A 17,142-nucleotide genomic window follows, 5' to 3' on the forward strand; every position below is an offset into this window, starting at 1 on the left:
TAAGCGATCTGACAGGCGCTGCACAGGCTTCCTCGTGCCTGCTCTCAGCAGGCACTGAGGAAGCCGCCTCCCTGCAGGCCCCCGTGGCCATATTGGAGAACCTCCGAGCAGCGCAGCACATCGCGCTGCTCAGGGGGGGTCTCAGGGAAGCACGGAGGGAGCCCCCTCACTGCCGATGCTTCCCTAATCCCCCGGTACACTGCGATCATGTTTGATCGCAGTATGCCAGGGGTTAACGTGCCGGGGGCGGTGCGTGACCGCTCCTGACACATAGTGCCGGGTGTCAGCTGTGATAATCAGCTGACACCCGGCTGCGATCAGCCGCTAATCGCGATGACGTAATATCCCAACCCTGGTCATAGGGGCCCGGGTACCGTGGACGGGATAGTACGTCAGATGTCAGAAAGGGGTTCAAGGCAGAAAGAAACATTTTGCATGCAGTGGAAGCAAGGCATGGAGTAGCGACCTATGTACATGGCATCAGTTATGAAGCAGGGGAACAGCACAAACCAAAATATCCTGGGACCGACCTCAAGGAACCTATGACGTGATCTGGCAAGCAATACAGTGTCAGAGTGGGAAAACTGCAAAGTTGCATATCTGGGCCCTTTAAAGGGAATCTGTGAGCAGGTTTTTGCTACGTAATCTGAGGACATCATGATGTAGGGTTTAAGCACTGAATACACAGATGTGTCACTTATCAGGCTGTATCATTGCCAGGACTAGGTCTCTCACACCTATTAGACCGACCACGTACCCTTCTGTGATAAGCAGCTCACTGTTGTAGACTCACTCACAATTTTACCTAAGAACACAGACATGAAGAAACACCGTATCCAATGATCTTCCAACTTCTCTCACCTCTCCAGGAGCAATTTGTTGAGGAACAATGCTTATACAGGATGATGGAGCACCATGTCACAAGGCAAAAGTGACAACTAAGTGGCTCAGAGAACAAAATATTGAAATTTTGGGTCCATTGCTGGGAAACTCCCAAAATCTCAATCCCATTGAGAAGGTGGGCTCAATCCTCAAAAAGCTGGTGGAGAAACAAAACCATCTAAATTGTGATAAATATCGAGCACTAGTAAGACAAGAATGGGCTGCCATCAGTCAGTATTTTGCCCAGAAGCTGATATCTGGCTGTCATAGAGAATTGCAGAAGTCTTCAAAAATAAGGTCAACACTATAAATATTAAGGCTTTGCATTTATTTTTTATTAGTTTAAAAACTTATAAAAAGCTTATAACGGTACTTCACTGACTGTAGAAACATCTGTTTAAAAGATCTAAAGACACTGAAGCAGCAAAGTTTGTGAAATCTAAAATTTGCATCGGTTTCAAAACTTTTGGCCATGACTATACACAAAAACGGCACACTCACCATAGTTATCTTCATAGGGTCAGTTTTGCCAAGATTAAATATTGCAGAAAATAGGTTTAAGTCAAAGAAACCGTACTGGAATCCTCCTACACAATATATGACTATAAATGTCAGAAAAAGACCTCCAAATTTGTACTGACCGTTCACAGGGGATTTCTTGAAGGTCAGTATATACGGTAATTAAGGGTTATGAACAATATCACTCAAAGGGCATTAAATCTGGCGTAATTATTTGAAATCCGGATTAAAAACGGGTAAATGTTGATACATTAATATATTGAAGTGCGTGAACCATACGGCGGAGACTTGGGCTTATTAAGATGGCTTCTAATGTCAATCTTCAACATGGTTATAGGACAGCAGAATCTATTGCTGAGGGAACTACCACTAAAACGACCGGTCTTCTCTAAAGGTTATTCCGGTAAGAAGTTATTACCTATCCAGTCAGACTGCAGACACCCCCACTGATTGTCAGAATAGAGTACTTTTATTACTTCTAAATGGAACAGCAATGCACTTGGCTATCTCTGGCAGACCAGTAAAAGTAGCATGCGCACTGCCGCTCCATTCAATAGGGCTGACTCACACTGGCGTATAATACGGTTGAGTGCTATCTGATGTTTTATCGGACAGAAGTCGGCCCAATGTTATACAATGGGGTAGTGCAGATCTAGGATTTTTTTTTTCTCATGCCGATTTAGAGCAAGAAAACAATCGCAGCATGCTGTGAGTGCATCTGATGTCATCCGAGAGGAGTACAATTTACACTCACAGACTATGGGGAAGATGGAGAAATTAAGTTCTCCATCTTCGCCACTCCTGTGCTGCAATTCCCTCATGCAAGAGAATTGTATCACATTCGGCTCACACTGACAGCGTTTGAGCTGAGCCTCACATGAGAGAATATATGGCAGTGTGAGCAAACCCTAAGGGACAGGAATGCAAAGTTCTGGTGATCAACAGAGGAAGTGATTAATTCTAGATCCGTGGGGGTCTAACTATCAAAAACTACATTGATTTAGCGGTTGCTCCCTACTAAAACTGCACTTGGGGTATTCGCTCTGGTCAAGATGTGCAAATATAACAGAAAAACTTCAGATAAACAGATATTATTGGGTTATCACGACGTAATGTTATAGACTTTTACTAAGATATGCCAAGATTAAGACTAATTTCTACACAGAAAACAACCCCCTATACAGATCTAACATGATCTATTTCCAATCTCTGTGAGAAACTCCACACAGGAAGCATCTGATAGGGACATTCTGCTATTATTTAGGACATGAGTCCAAAACGCGTTTGCCATGAACTTTCAAATATATTTTTTTGTGCTGGTGGTTTTCTTTCTCCTTCTGATAATGACCATATTCTATATAATACAATTTTGGATGTTTATGGAAGGCCCTAACGTTTAATATTTTTCTCTCACCACTGTCTGCCCAAATTAATACAGTCATCATGATCCTGACAGCTGGAGATTTGGCTTTTGAGACGCCAGGTGGACTACCGCCAGTTCCAAATTCATTGAGGGGGTCTTAAGAAAAGTTACTCTCACTACAATATCCATTTGCCCAAATGGCATTCTGAACAGGATTGTCCTAAAAGGAAATTTATGAAATTTTAATTAAAGGGTTTTCCTAAAATCAAAAAAGTTATCCTTAATTTGTAGAATAAGAAAAATCATGCCTATTGCTGGTGGTCAATCACCTTCAGGATTCTGCAGAAACCTGGTTGAAAGTAACAGAGGTGCAAAGGACTAACATAGGCTACATTAGCCCCTTCATGATTGGGGCTTTTTTCAGTTTTGCGTTTTCATTGTTTTGCTCCCCTTGCAAAAAAAAGCGCAATCTCACACTTGTTTTTTGTTTGGCTTTTTTCCTAGGTTCACTAAATGCTAAAACTGACCTGACATTATGATTTTCCAGGTCATTATGAGTTCACAGACACCAAATATGTCTAGGTTCTTTTTTATTTAAGTGGTGAAAAAAAATTCCAAACTTTGCTAAAAAAAAAAAAAGAAAAATAATTGCGCCATCTTCCGAGACCCGTAGCGTCTCTATAATTCATGATCTTGGGTTGGGTGTGGGCTTATTTTGTGCACACCGAGCTGACATTTTTAATAACACCATTTTGGTGCAGATATGCTTTTTTGATCGCTCGTTATTGCATTTTAATGCAATGTAGCAGCGACCAAAAAAACGCAATTCTGGCGTTTTGAATTTTTTTCTTGTTACGCTGTCTAGCGATCGGGTTAATCCATTTTTTATTGATAAATCGGGCGAGTCTGAACACGGCGATACCTAATATGTGTATGTGTGATCTTTTTATTTCTTCATTTAGAATGGGGCGAAGGGGGGGGGGATTTAAACTTTTATATTTTTTTAATATTTTTAAACACTTTTTTAACTTTTGCCATGCTTTAATAGTCTCCAAGACTAGAAGCTGGCACAACTCGATCAGAGGTGATGAGCAGATTGCCTCTATGTAGCAGAATTACTGACTTGTTATGAGCGCCGACCACCGGCACTGACAACTATAGAGGTCTCCATGAGACCTCAGGTTGTCATGCTGACGCACCGGTGACCCGCAATCACATGACGCGGGTCACCGGTGAGCGCATTTCTGGCCGGAAGCGCCATTTAAGGCTAGGTTCACATTGCGCCAGGGGCATCCGTTTAACGCATCCGTTAAAAGGATGCTCTAAAGCAGATGTAATTTTTTACATGATTTTTGCCCATAGCGCTAACTTATGCGCTAACGCATGGTAGCAGTTTGTTACCAAGCGCTACCATGCGTTAGCCATACAGGTCTATGCACAGCGAACGCGTCCATTCGCTGAGCGCTAGACCCGACGCACCCGAAAACGTGGTAGACCGCGTTCGAGGGTGCATTATAAAGTAACGCATTATCGCCAACGCATGCAGATTTTGGCATGCGTTAGGATGCGTTACTCTAATTGCGGCCAATGGGTGTGTTAGCGCATCGGTTACATAGCGTTAGTGCCGCTATGTAACGGATGCGCTCAACGCATGGCCCCTAACGCAAAGTGAACCACTCCTAAATGCCGCTGTCAGAGTTTGACAGCGGCATTTTACCAGTTAATAGTCGTGGGTGGATCACAATTCCACCTGTGACTATTGGGGGTGGATCACGATTCCACCCGAGACTATTGCGGGCACATGCCAGCTGTTCAAAACAGCTGACATGTCCCAGAAAAGATGTAGGCTCACCGCTGGAGCCCACATCAAAGCGGGGAATACCGACATCGGTGTAACAGTACGTCCAATGTCGGTAATGGGTTATCTACGGAAATGCCCCAAAGTAGAAAAGTGTACTCTGCTTTCTCCGAAAGTCCCACAGACAATGAATGGAGTAGAAGTGGAGCAAGGGCACCACTCCATTTTGTCTGATCTCTGTCAGACACCTGGCAATCAAAAAGTTATCCCCTATCCTTCCCGAGACGTGTGATTTTGGGAAAAAAAATAACAAAAGGCAGTAATGGAAGAGGTTTACTTTATGAGAGGATTGTTCAAGAGAGCAGAAGAAACACAATCACTGTTAAGATGACTTAGTATACAAAGCTGAAATCAGGCAGAGATTTTTCTGAACATTCCCCTATAAATACAGCAGGTCATGCAGGTTATAAATTATCAGAGGACATGCTTCCTGGGACCATGGAGAAAATCTTTATGCATTTTTTTTCCCATGAGCCTCTGCGGCTTTAGATGCAAGTTACACCAACAAACTACGCTGAAAATATCTAATGAAAAAGAGAAAAAAAAAAATCTACATGCACAAATATCAAAAAACAGTACATTCAGAAAGAATAAACCAAAGGAATGCAAAATGAAAACCTCGGTTAGTGCAAAATCCTCGACTTAATTGAGATGAACGAAATGGGAAAGATTGAAAAACAGGTTCCTCTGTAGTAACAATCGTTCCCATTCAGGCTGACAGGACGGAGGGAATGACATTTCTCCCCACAGTGCAACATAGAAGATGAGGAAAACCAAAAGGAAGGGTACAGAAGGAGAAATGAAAAGCAACAAGACCACAAGTATGTTAGGAAGAGACGGAGGGAAGGCGAGCCGTTAGGAGGAAACTGAAGAGAAGTCAGATGATTGCAATTGAGGAGAAGCTACAGATTCCTACTTACAAGATTTATAAGAAAGGAGAATTTGGATAAAAGATGCTGCAAGATAACAGAAATAAAATGGAAAGAAATCAAAGGACAGAAGTAGTTACAAGAAAGTACTTTAAAATATGGCAAAAAGTTCAATTGAAAAAAATTGATATTTTTTTGTCTAAAAAGAAAAACAAAAAGGGGAAATAGGAAAATCAGATGAGAGGATTGTGTAACAGTGAGGTGTGAGTCTGGAAAACATTGTGTACAACAATGGGGAAATAATTACGGAACGGATGATGGTGTGTCACTTATAGGGTAGAACCGATCCAATGAAATGAATCTCACCTGGCCCAGCCATATCCACACACTAAGGTCTCCCCTCCTGCACCCCCCGTTATATCGGTTATCTGCCCACCTACAGTCTAACACCTCGGGAGTGGCATTTATAAACTTATGTGGTTTGTAGAAATAAAGAGGTGCGCTGTTTTTCCCCCTTTACATAAATATGCTTATACTGTGGATTATGATACAGAGTAGTGATGGGAGGGAGTCTGCAGCTCGGAGAGGTGCCGTTGGCAAGAAGATGGGCCCAGAGAAAGTCTTAAAAGTGTAGGTACCTATTTAAAGTTGCTACAATTTCAGCATAGGCAAAGTTATAGTAGACCATTCTGGCAGCCTGCAACCACCACTAAAGGGCTTATGTTATGCCATTTTATTATAGAGTTACAGTGAATCCTTCAGCAGGTTTTTGCTATGCAATCTGACAGTAGCATGATGTAGAGACAGAGATCCTGATTTCAACGAAGTGTCGCTTAGTTTACTGAGTGCAGCAAGAGTGAACGCTCAGATATTGAGTTCTGTATAACCCCCCCCCCCCCCCCCCAATGCCACAGATGGGCAATTTTCTGGGTACAATATATAGCAATTAGTGATGAGCAAACGAGCTGGGATAACAGGATTTGTGGCTGCTTACCGTAAAATCTGTTTCTCGGAGCCTTCATTGGGGGATACAGGAGCTATGGGTGTATGCTGCTGTCACTAGGAGGCTGACACTATGCACAAAAAAGGTTGTCTCCTCCTTTGCAGTATACACCCCACCAACTGGCACTAGGTTAATCAGTTAGTGAGAAAGCAGTAGGAGAAGCAACAAGATAAAGAGAAAAACAACTCAAACAATAGAACACAGAAAAAAGAGCTGATAAACATGGGAAGGTAGGTATGGACCTTATAGAATTTGGCGAACGTGTGGATGGAAGACCAGGTTGCCGCTTTGCAAAGTTGTAGGGCGGATGCCCAATGGTGTACTGCCCAGGAGGCGCCCACCGCCTGGGTCGAGTGAGCCTTAATTCCAGGGGGAGGCACTCTGTTCTTAACCCGGCAAGCCTCCAAAATTGCAGTTCTGATCCAGTGTGCAATCGTAGCCTTAGAGGCCGGCAGGCCTCTTCTCACAGAATCTGGAATGACGAAAAGAGAGTCCGTTTTCCTAAAGGGGGCGTTCCTAGCCAAATAGACCCTTACCGCCCTGACCAGGTCTAGTCTGTTCAGTGAACGATCCAGATGATGAGTCGGAGCAGTACAAAAGGAGTGGAGGACAATATCCTCATTTAGGTGAAAGTCTGACACCACCTTGGGAAGAAAGGAAGGCGGAGGCTGCAAAACCACCTTGTCCTGGTGAAGAACCAAGAAAGGAGGGCGACAGGAAAGAGCCGTCAACTCGGAGACACGCCAAATGGAAGTGATGGCCGCAAGAAACGCCACTTTTCAAGACAAAGGACAGGGAAACCTCTTGGAGAACACCTCACGGCCTCCAGAACTAGATTGAGATCCCAGGGGTCCACAGGTGTCCAGTACGGAGGAGCCGCATGCGCTACCCCTTGAAGAAAAGTTCTGACCTGAGAACGGGAGAATAAATTCTTCTGGAAAAGAATCGAAAGTGCCAACACCTGGCTCTTTAGCGAACTAAGAGCAAGATCAGCGTCAATTCCCTCCAGGAGAAACGCCAAAATGGAAGGGAAAGAAAAGGACATAGGCGGGATGTGATTAGACTCGCACCAGCTGAAATAGGCTTTCCAGGTCCGATAATAGACCCTGGAAGACGACTGCTTTCTAGCCTGGATCATGGTGTGAATAACCCGATCTCAAAATCCAGACGCTCTCAGCACCACGGTTTCAACAGCCACGCCGTTAAATTGAGCGACCGAGAATTCTGGTGGCAGATCAATCCTTGGGACAGAAGATCCGGTCTGTCTGGGAACCTTCAGGGGGCATCCGTGAGAAGATTGACGATCTTTGCGAACCACGACCTTCTGGGCCAATCCGGTGCAATCAGAATGACCGGCACCCCTTCCACCTTGATCCTCTCCAGCAGCCTGGAAAGAAGGGAAAGGGGAGGAAACAGATAGGGAAGAACAAACTGCGAAAAGAGAATGGCCAGAGCGAATCGTGGAACCTTCCTATTCAGCCGGTACGCCATGAGATCCACGTCCGGAGTTCCCCATCGAAGGCAAATCTGATGGAAGACTTCCTGATGCAGGGACCACTCTCCCGACGTAAGACCCTCGCGGCTGAGAAAGTCGGCGGCCCAGTTGTCCACGCCGGGGATATGCACTGTGGATATCGACAGAACCGTTGCCTCGGCCTAGTGGAGAATCTTTGATACCTCGGCCATCGCCAAGGGGTTCTGAGTCATGGCATTGTCCATCTGAATTCAGATTGGCAGACCCCTGAGAAGCCTTTCCCAGTGACAAAGGGACAGAAGAATGGCCATTATCTTGAGGATGTTGATCGTCAGAGAGGATTCCTCTGTCAACCAACGTCCCTGGTCAGATGGCGAAAGACCGCACCCCAGCTGAGAAAGCTGTCGTCTGTCGTCACCACCTGCCAATGAACGGGAAGGAAGGACCGGTCCTGGAAGATGAGAGGCGATGACAGTCACCAATTGAGAGACCGTTTGACTCGGGAAGAGCCGAATCAGACGATCCAGAGAGAGAACCGACCTGTCCCACTGTGAAAGGATGGCCTGCTGAAGTGGTCTTGAACGAAACTGCGCAAATGGGATCGCTTCTGATGCTGCCACCATTGTTCCCAGGACCTTCATGGCTGAGCGGAAGGAAGGAAGTCGAGGGCCTTGAAGAGCGCGATCTCCCTGCTGGAGGATTGCTCTCTTCTCTTCGGGAAGAAAAACCCTTGTCTGACGGGTGTTGAACAGCATGCCTAGAAAAAAAATCAGGCGCTGAGTCGGAACAAGGCAAAACTTTGACCTGTTGACTAGCCAAACGAAATGGGACAGCCAGACTTTCCTGGGCCTGAGAAAAAGACAAAGCCTTGATGAGGATATCGTCAAGGTACGGGATGAGCACTAGGTCTCTGATCCTCAAAATGGCCATCAACGCTATCATTTTTGTGAAAACCCTGGGAGCGGTTGCGAGCCCGAACGGCAGAGTGACAAATTGAAAATAGTCCTGCTGTACCGCAAAACGCAGGAATCTTTGATGCCCTGAGAAAATAAGGACATGGAGATAGGCGTCTTCGAGATCTATGGAGCACAAGAATTCCTGCGCCTTCATGGAAGCAATTACTGAACGACAGGACTCCATCCTGAAATATCACAGGCGGACCCTTTTGTTCAGTAACTTTAGATCCAGGATGGGTCAAACCGCAGCGTCTTTCTTTTGCACCACAAACAGGTTTGAATAGAAACCTGTGAAACGTTCCCGGCCTGAGACGGGATCGATGACCCCTCAACTGAGAAGGGAGGCAATGAATGCAAAGAAACCCGGAACCAGAGAAGCATCTCTTGGTGGACGGGATTCGAAGAATCGATCTCGGGGCCGCGAAACAAAATCTATTTTGTATTTTGAGAAAACAGCCTTCCCGACCCATGCGTCCTCCACCAAGGCGAGCAAAACGTCTCTGAAGAAAACGGAGACGACCGCCCAGCCTGAGAGATACACTGGGATCTCAAGATGAGTCATGCCGAGGAAGATCTGCCAGGTCTAGGCCTGGTGGATCTACCTTGGGCATTAAGGGAACGCTAGAAAGGGGTGGGTTAAAAGGAAGCCTTTTTCCTATCCTGGTGAGCCTGCGGCCTCTGCTGGTGGGAAAAACCTCTGTCGCCGCAATGCGGTGAAAGGACCGTAACTGGCGCTTCAGAGGAAGTCAGCAAAGTTTGGACTGGGGAAGGAGGGAACTTGTGCCCCCGGTGGCCTCCTTAATAATTTGGACCAACCTGGAGCCAAACAGTCGGGAACCCTGGAAAGGCAGGCTGGTAAGGGACTTCTTTGATGATAAGGACGCCTGCCAGGCCATAAGCCAAATAGTCCGTCGGCTGGACGCCTGATCTGGATCTCTTGCAAACTATGTTCGAGGACCCAGACGGTGAGTCCTGTGACACACTAGCAACTGAGGAAGCCAGAAGGGGAAACCTGTCAAGCACGGACACCAGGGTCTGTGACACCTTGGTGAGGTCTGCCACGGACTGTGACAGAGAGGAAGCCCATACTGGGATAGGTGCCTCACGCTCACCTGGGGCAGAAGGGGACTCATGGATGATGTGCACAGTGGGGTTGCGGCAGTCCTGACATAGGGAAGAGGACTGACCTGAAGCAAGCTTGCATTTACATGAAGCGCATAGAAAGTGTCTGACAAGAGCAGAGGAAGAAGAGGAGGAGGCGGGAACACTCTCCTTTGGGATTAGATATGATGAGCAGACCCACTACCTGATGCCAGAAGACGGGGACAGGATGAAATGCAGAGGAGACTGTCAGGCAGAGTAGAGCTACTCACAGTAAGTCCAGTTGTCCTGTAGTCTGCTTCCAATCTGTACGGCTGCTGTGCACTGAGAAGATTCAGGTCCCACAGGGAAAGAGTCACCATCCGGATCCACAAGACGGAAAACGGCGACCGCAAGAGGATGCCAGGGTTCAGGAGGATAAAAGCACGCACTGCAAGGGGGGGTGGGCGAACGCTGAAAAGCCTGCTCTGAGAGGGGGTGGAGCCAAACGACGGGTCCTAGAGGAGAAAGATGGAGCCGGCTCTGAGCTGAGTGAAGCCGAGGAGGGAGGGGCTAGCCGCAGGCTGGAAAAGGAAATGAGCACGCAACGGGTGGGAGAAAAGCCCACCTAAAGTGCTGGGAAGAGGGCGGAGCCAACGCCGAGACTAGGCCCGAGAGAAGACGGACCTAGATTAAAGCCTGTGACCGTCGGAGCATGGGGGAGTGGTGCGGAGGTCCTAAAAACAGCCCGGTGCCCCAAGCCCCATATTGATCCTAGAAGGACCATTACACAAAAGCCCTAAAAATAAAAGGGATTGGGAAATTGCTCATTTTCTCTTTCTTCCCTTAATTTTCATATCTTCTTCTTTACTTGGAGCTTCTCCTCGTCGCCTCTGGAAGGAACCTGGGGAAGAGAGACCAGGTAGAGGCAAAGGCCAGGCATAAAGTAGAAGCGGCCGCTTCAAAGCCTGTCCAGTTAGCGGTGAGTTCAGGAGAGAAGGGATATAGGATGCCGAGGCGCTTCCCACTTGAAAGTGTCTGGTTGGGCTCTCCCTTTCCCTGGCAAGTACCTTCTCAAATACTCCATGTGGAGCAAAATGCACACTGAGGTAGATATGGGTCTAATGAAAGACCCGTGTCCACCTCCTACTGACACCAAGCTAAAATTGATTAACCTAGTGCAAGTCGGTGGGGTGTACACTGTAGAGGAGGAGCCAACTTTTTTTTTTTGTATAGTGTCAGCCCATGGTTTCTGTGTCCCCCAATGAAGCAATAAGAGAAAAGGTGTTATCCGGGAATGCTCGGGTGCTAACCAAGTGTCTTCCGAGTGCTCGAATAATATGTTCGAGTCCCTGCGGCTGCATGTCTCGCAGCTGTTCTACAGCCACGACACATACAGGGATTGCCTAACAAACAGGAAATATGGATTTTTGTGGTACTCTCCGTAAAATCCTTTTCTCCGAGATGCTCATTGAGGGACACAGAACTGTGGGTGTATGCTACTGCCGCCAGGAGATTGACACTAAGTGAACAAAAAAGATTAGCTCCTCCTCCACAGTATACACCCTCACGCTGGCTGAAGGCGAAACCAGTTCGATGCAAAAAGCAGGAGAACAAAAAACAAAATCAACCTTAACACAGGTACAACATGTCCAGAAAATTCGCCTATCAAAAAATAAAAACAAAAAGAGCCATCTGGCTAACAGGGTGGGCGATGTGTCCCCCAATAAGCGTCTTGGAGAAAAGGATTTTACAGTCAGTACCACAAAAATCCATATTTCTCCTTCGCCTCATTGGGGGACACAGGGCTGTGGGATGACCTAAAGCAGCCCCCTGGGTGGGAAACTAACTGAACGGTATAAGCGACAAGCACCTACTGTCTATAGGTGCGCTACCACTGCCTGGAGAATCCTTCTGCCCAGACTTGCATTTGCTGAAGCCTGAGTATGGCTATTGTAGTGTTTGGAGAATGTGTGTAGACTGGACCAGGTTGCCGCCTTGCAAACCTATTCCGCTGATGCCTGGTGCCGAAGTGCCCAAGAGGCGCCCACTACCCGAATGGAGTGTATCTGATCCCTTTTGGGACAGATGGGCCTCTGATGTGGTAAGGGTATGTGCACACGTGCGGATTCTGCCGCGGATTTTGGCTGGTGAGATCGCATCCTCCCCAACGGGTTTGGTTCTGTATGAGATCTGATGATCTCTGTCCTGATTGGGTCAACCTGAACTGGCGGGGTTGGCCACCGCGACCCACCCGGGGTTGCGAAAGGACCGAAAACCTGCCTGAAGCTGGTGACGGAATGGCTGCTTCTCCCTCAGCAAAGGGTTAAAGTTGCTTTTCCCCCTGTGGTGTCGGAGATCAGCTCATCTCGCTTCTCACCGAATAATCTGCCACTCTGATAGGGCAAAAAAGTTAGGGATTTCTTGGAAGTGGAGTCTGCTCGCCATGTCCTCAACCACAGGGCTCTCCTGATAGAAATTACATTTACGGCAGCCAGTGCTGCGCAATTAGCTGCATCCAAGGATGCGTTGATCAAATAGTCTCATGCCAGGGCGATCCGATTTGTGATTTCAGCTACCTCTGATGGCAGGTCCATGCCCTGCAGGGCTCTATTTAATGATTCTGACCAGGAAATCATGGCCTTGGCTACCCAAGTTGCCGCGAAGGAGGGAGAGAGGGCTGATCCTGAGGCCTCAAATACCAGGTGAACCAGGCTCTCTATGAGACGGTCAGTGGGATCCTTAATAAAAGAACCGTTAGGTAGGGATAACAGAGTTTTAGATGCCAAACGCAACACAGGTGGATCTACCGTAGGGGATTCAGCCAACTTTTTACGGAGCTCAGAAGCAAACGGATATCTTGCATCCAGTGCCTTCTGTCCTGAGAAACGCTTGTCTGGCCGTTCCCTGTGTCATTGCAGGATGTCCTCAAACTCCGGGTGAGTGCAAAAGACTATGAGGTCGCTTGGCCCGTTTGGATGCCACCTTGTGACCGGAGGTCAAGGTAGATTCGTCGTCAATTCCCATGGTTTGGTTGATGGCCTCACTGAGACTGTCAACTGCTTCCTGGTAATCAGGTGCATCTAAATCGAGGGGTCCATCGGAATCCGAGTTATGTTCGCTGTCACCCACTGGTGAAGGGGAGCGACAGATGGAGCTCATGGATGCCGAGGCACCAGACGGGCCGGGCGACGCGCTGTGGGTTAGTTTTCCTCGTGTCTGCCTAGCGTGAGAGCGGCCCCTGCAGGCCGGAGGCTCCTGTGAGGTGGAGTAACCCTCCAAGACAGACGAGCCACTGTCCCTGCCCCTATCTGGGGCCTGAAGGGACTCCATTGCTCTCGTTAGTGATGCCATAGACTGCAACAGACAGAGCCCATTCCGGGGACTCGGTACACTGGGCTTGGTCGCAGGGGAGCGCTCCTGGGCACATTCGGAATCACAGGCTTCACATAACTGATTGCTCTGTGCCTGCGGAAAAGCGGACTAACAGGCGGTACATGAAGCATATAGTACCGTATGAGGCCTGGTCCTTCTAGACATGCTGGACCTGCTGACTGATATGGCCTACGGCAGCGAGTGTAAGAGTAGCTTTTAGTGCAGCTGCCGAAAAAGAACGGTGTTGCAAAGCCGGGGGCAACTCCGGGTGAGTGTGGGGGGGGGTAGCACTTACCCCAGTCCTGTGCCCGTGAGGTGCAGCAGAAGGGGTCTGAGCTGTTCCTAACTTCAAAATCTGCGCCTCGGCGAGTGGGCGGACCCGCCGGAAGTGGACGTGTCAGGGGGCGGGACTTCCGCCCGTGGCTTAGAGCGAACAGAAGCCGGGGAGTTAAGTTCCGGCGTCGGCCGGACGATGCAGGGGCAGCGCTGTGCTGCACGCGCCGGGGAGCAGCCGTTGGCGCTAATCTTGCGGCGGAAGCTGCGTCGCGCAGTGAGGACGACAGGCCCTCATACCAACTGGAGCCCTCTCAGCCCGCTCTCATTCCGTGCCCTCTGTACTGACCGCATGGAGCGCTTCAGCTACCAGCCTCACCAGGTGTGTGTGTGGGCTGTATAAAGAACGGTGCAGGCACCTTAGCTCCATCTTCCCTATGGGGGATGAGGAGAGGGACTATCCGCCTCCTTCCATCACCGCAGACCTCGCATTGGTGATGCAGTGAGGGCCACGGACTGTCATATGCCTCTGTACAGCCTAGGGTTTCTGTACCTTAGAGTGGTCAGGGCTGAGTCTGGCATCGTGTCCCACGTTGCAGGAGAGGATACGTGGAGGAGACACTCCACGTGCTTGCCTGTTGTTGGTTTGGGGAGATCGGACCCTTTCAATAGGGTCTGTCGCCCCAGTCTCATCTACATGGTATAAAAAAAAAAAAAATAAAATAAAAAAAAAAAAAAAAAAAAAAGGTAAAACTGTCTGGGAAACACCAGACATGTGAGCCTCCTAAGGACACTGAGCATGAACTGGTTTCGCCTTCAGCCAGCGTGAGGGTGAATACTGCAGAGGAGGAGCTAACCTTTTTTTTTGTTCACTTAGTGTCAGCCTCCTGGCGGCAGTAGCATACACCCAAAATGAGGTGAAGGAGAAATCCCTGCATGTGTTGCGAGACATGCAGGCACGGGGACTCAAACATATTATTTGAGCATGCGAAGAAAGTCCGATAACACCTTATCCGAGCACGTTCGCTCATCACTAATAGTGATAAAAAAACTGCTCATCAGTGATGGTGGCATGGTTGGACTAGAAGACACAAGGCCAGTTGTCCTGTAGTGATCATTTCCTGCTGATACAGAACTAATTTTATTGAAACAGCATAACATAGCCCAGTAAGCACCATCACTGGGATCAGGGTCTCTGCACCTTCATCAAGCTGCTCTAGCATAAACGTGCTGACAGATTCCCTTTAAATAAATAAAATTAAGCAGTATGCTCCCTCCAGTGGCCACAGCTGTCAGCCAAAAATATAGAGAAGGTGTACAAAGATTAACAATTATGCAGTATGTATTAGATAGGAGATAATTTACCGATTTGTGGATCTAGCTGCTGGGATCTCCATCAATCCTGAGAATGGGACTCTGCACATCCCCATCTGAATGAAGTGGGGTGGGTCTACCATTCACACCTCTGCTCCATCCACCGTCTTTGGGATACTGCTTAGCTACATCCTTATAAGTCTCACAGACAATAATAGTAGAGCTGCTCATGCTCCACCTTATGCTCCCCCATTCATACAGGGCTGCGCAGAGCCGCTTTTTCAGGATCGGTAGAGGTCCTAGTGGTCAGACCCTACACTACGACACGTAAGAACATCGTAAGTATAACATTTTTGGCAGGGGATTTAGGGCACTATATCAGTTGAAAAAAAAAAAAACACTCTGCCTGGCACAACAATACATTGAAAAATGAATCAGCCCTGATGGTTGACTTTTAAACTTTACTTTAAATATGCCCTATTTTCACCAGGGTTCTGCTCATCATAAAAACAAACCCCCACCACCCCTACCCCTAGAAAACACATGCTTATTCTGTAATTAGGAGTACCCCACTTTGTTTCTCTTAAAAATTTCATTGTCGGCTGCCTTTGCTCCCATAGTGAGGCCGCATCATTGAGCTCTGAGAACAGACGTTGTGCGAGGCCTTGTGAGACATAAACCTTCCCTTTAAGTTGTGGTGCATGGATATAGCAGAGAAAGGTTAAATAGGATTCATTTCATTTCTGCAAGTAAGATGAATAAATTCACTGATGCATCTTCAACCCACCCATCCCACACCTGCCCATCGAGTTTAATCTTGCAGGTAGGAATAATGGAAATTCTCAGGTGATATTAAGTGGTGAGAACGGTTGGCGCACTTACCCGTCATACTGCTGTCACGGTTAACTCCGTTCTGCAGTTTGCAGTGGACAAGGGCGGCATCAAACAGCCATGACCCAAACAGATTCAAGATGCTGTTGACTTTGGGTCTGGTGGGGGCTGGTAATGGACGAGGCTCGGCGTTCGTTTGGTTTGGACTGGACAGCGGGGAGGTGGAAGACGACTGCTGCTGAACTTTTGTGCTGTGTGTTGTGTTCACCTGAAGCAGAAACAAGGAAAAGTTGTTAAATTCTACGGTCAAATATCGTCTCCACAAAGATTGACACACATCACCTAATATACATGCAATCCTTATGTCATCGCTGTGGGAGTCGGAGTCAGTGTTGCTAAAAGTGCAACAACTCTGGCTAAATTATTTAAGCACCACTCCAGCCGTTTTTATTTCACTACCAGAGCGGTAGCACTAACCTAACTTCCCTCCCCGTAGGTTTATACTCACCAGCCACCGTCTTCTTCGGTTATTGGCACCACTCTGGTCATCTTCTGCTGTTTGTGACCAAACAGATCGCTCCAGTGTTTTCTGGGTGATCCGGAAGTCACTACGCAATGCAAGTCTGAGAGCCAGAGTGAGGCCCATACACTTACACCAAGAACTTGTGACTGTTACCTGTGACTGCCGGTCAGTTAGAAGTTGCGGTCACAAAAAGTTCGATTGGGACTCCAGTGGCGCAGGGAGGAGCAGAAGACAGGGGCTGCTGGTAAGTGTAATACTATTAAGGGCTTGGAACATGGATTCATACCACTCCAGCTGTGAAATAAAAAAAAACACTGGAGAGGTGGTTTAACATTGCATGAGCATTTTTTAGATGCATGGCCGTCGAATGTTTGGCTAATTGAGTCAACAGTCCTTCTTTCAGGGGTGTTGGGGTCAAGATGAACCCATGACTTATCACTTTTTCACAGATGACACCGGAGAGATCACACGGCTGCTACCAGTTGTCAAGAAAACGCAACTCCTCTGCCTCCAATCGCCAGGACAATTAAGGAATTGGCTGATGTGTAGTGGTCGAGGATGCTTCCACTGCTAGGCCAGTTATTGGAGAACTGGGAGCGTAGGGTCCTCCACGCTAGAAGCAGTCACCCAAAGCATATTCTTAAATCAATACTAGAGGGTGCTTGTACACGTTTAAAAAGGAATTTTTGCCGAGAGGACGACATGATTTCTGAGTTTGAGATGCCGCAGAAAAATTGAAAAAACGCAGCTATCCTATATGGGGCATTAAAGAGAGCGCGGGATATAGTAAGCAACAATGACAGAGATGATTTACTTTATCCA

At 47.6% G+C, this 17,142-nt stretch overlaps 1 protein-coding gene across 4 annotated transcripts in view; it reads right to left on the reverse strand.

Annotated features, from left to right (window-relative positions):
• Window positions 1–17,142, reverse strand: part of RALGAPB (Ral GTPase activating protein non-catalytic subunit beta) — a 171,918-nt gene that overhangs the window by 49,942 nt on the left and 104,834 nt on the right. For all 4 annotated transcript variants that reach the window (XM_073555376.1, XM_073555377.1, XM_073555374.1 and 1 more), the window contains exon 9: window positions 15,849–16,065. In XM_073555376.1, coding sequence (XP_073411477.1) covers window positions 15,849–16,065 — 217 coding nt within the window. The remainder of the gene's footprint in view (window positions 1–15,848; window positions 16,066–17,142) is intronic.

This window comes from Dendrobates tinctorius, unplaced genomic scaffold, assembly GCF_039654945.1.
Source record: "Dendrobates tinctorius isolate UK_male_01 unplaced genomic scaffold, ASM3965494v1 ptg000223l, whole genome shotgun sequence".
Taxonomy (NCBI): domain Eukaryota; kingdom Metazoa; phylum Chordata; class Amphibia; order Anura; family Dendrobatidae; genus Dendrobates; species Dendrobates tinctorius.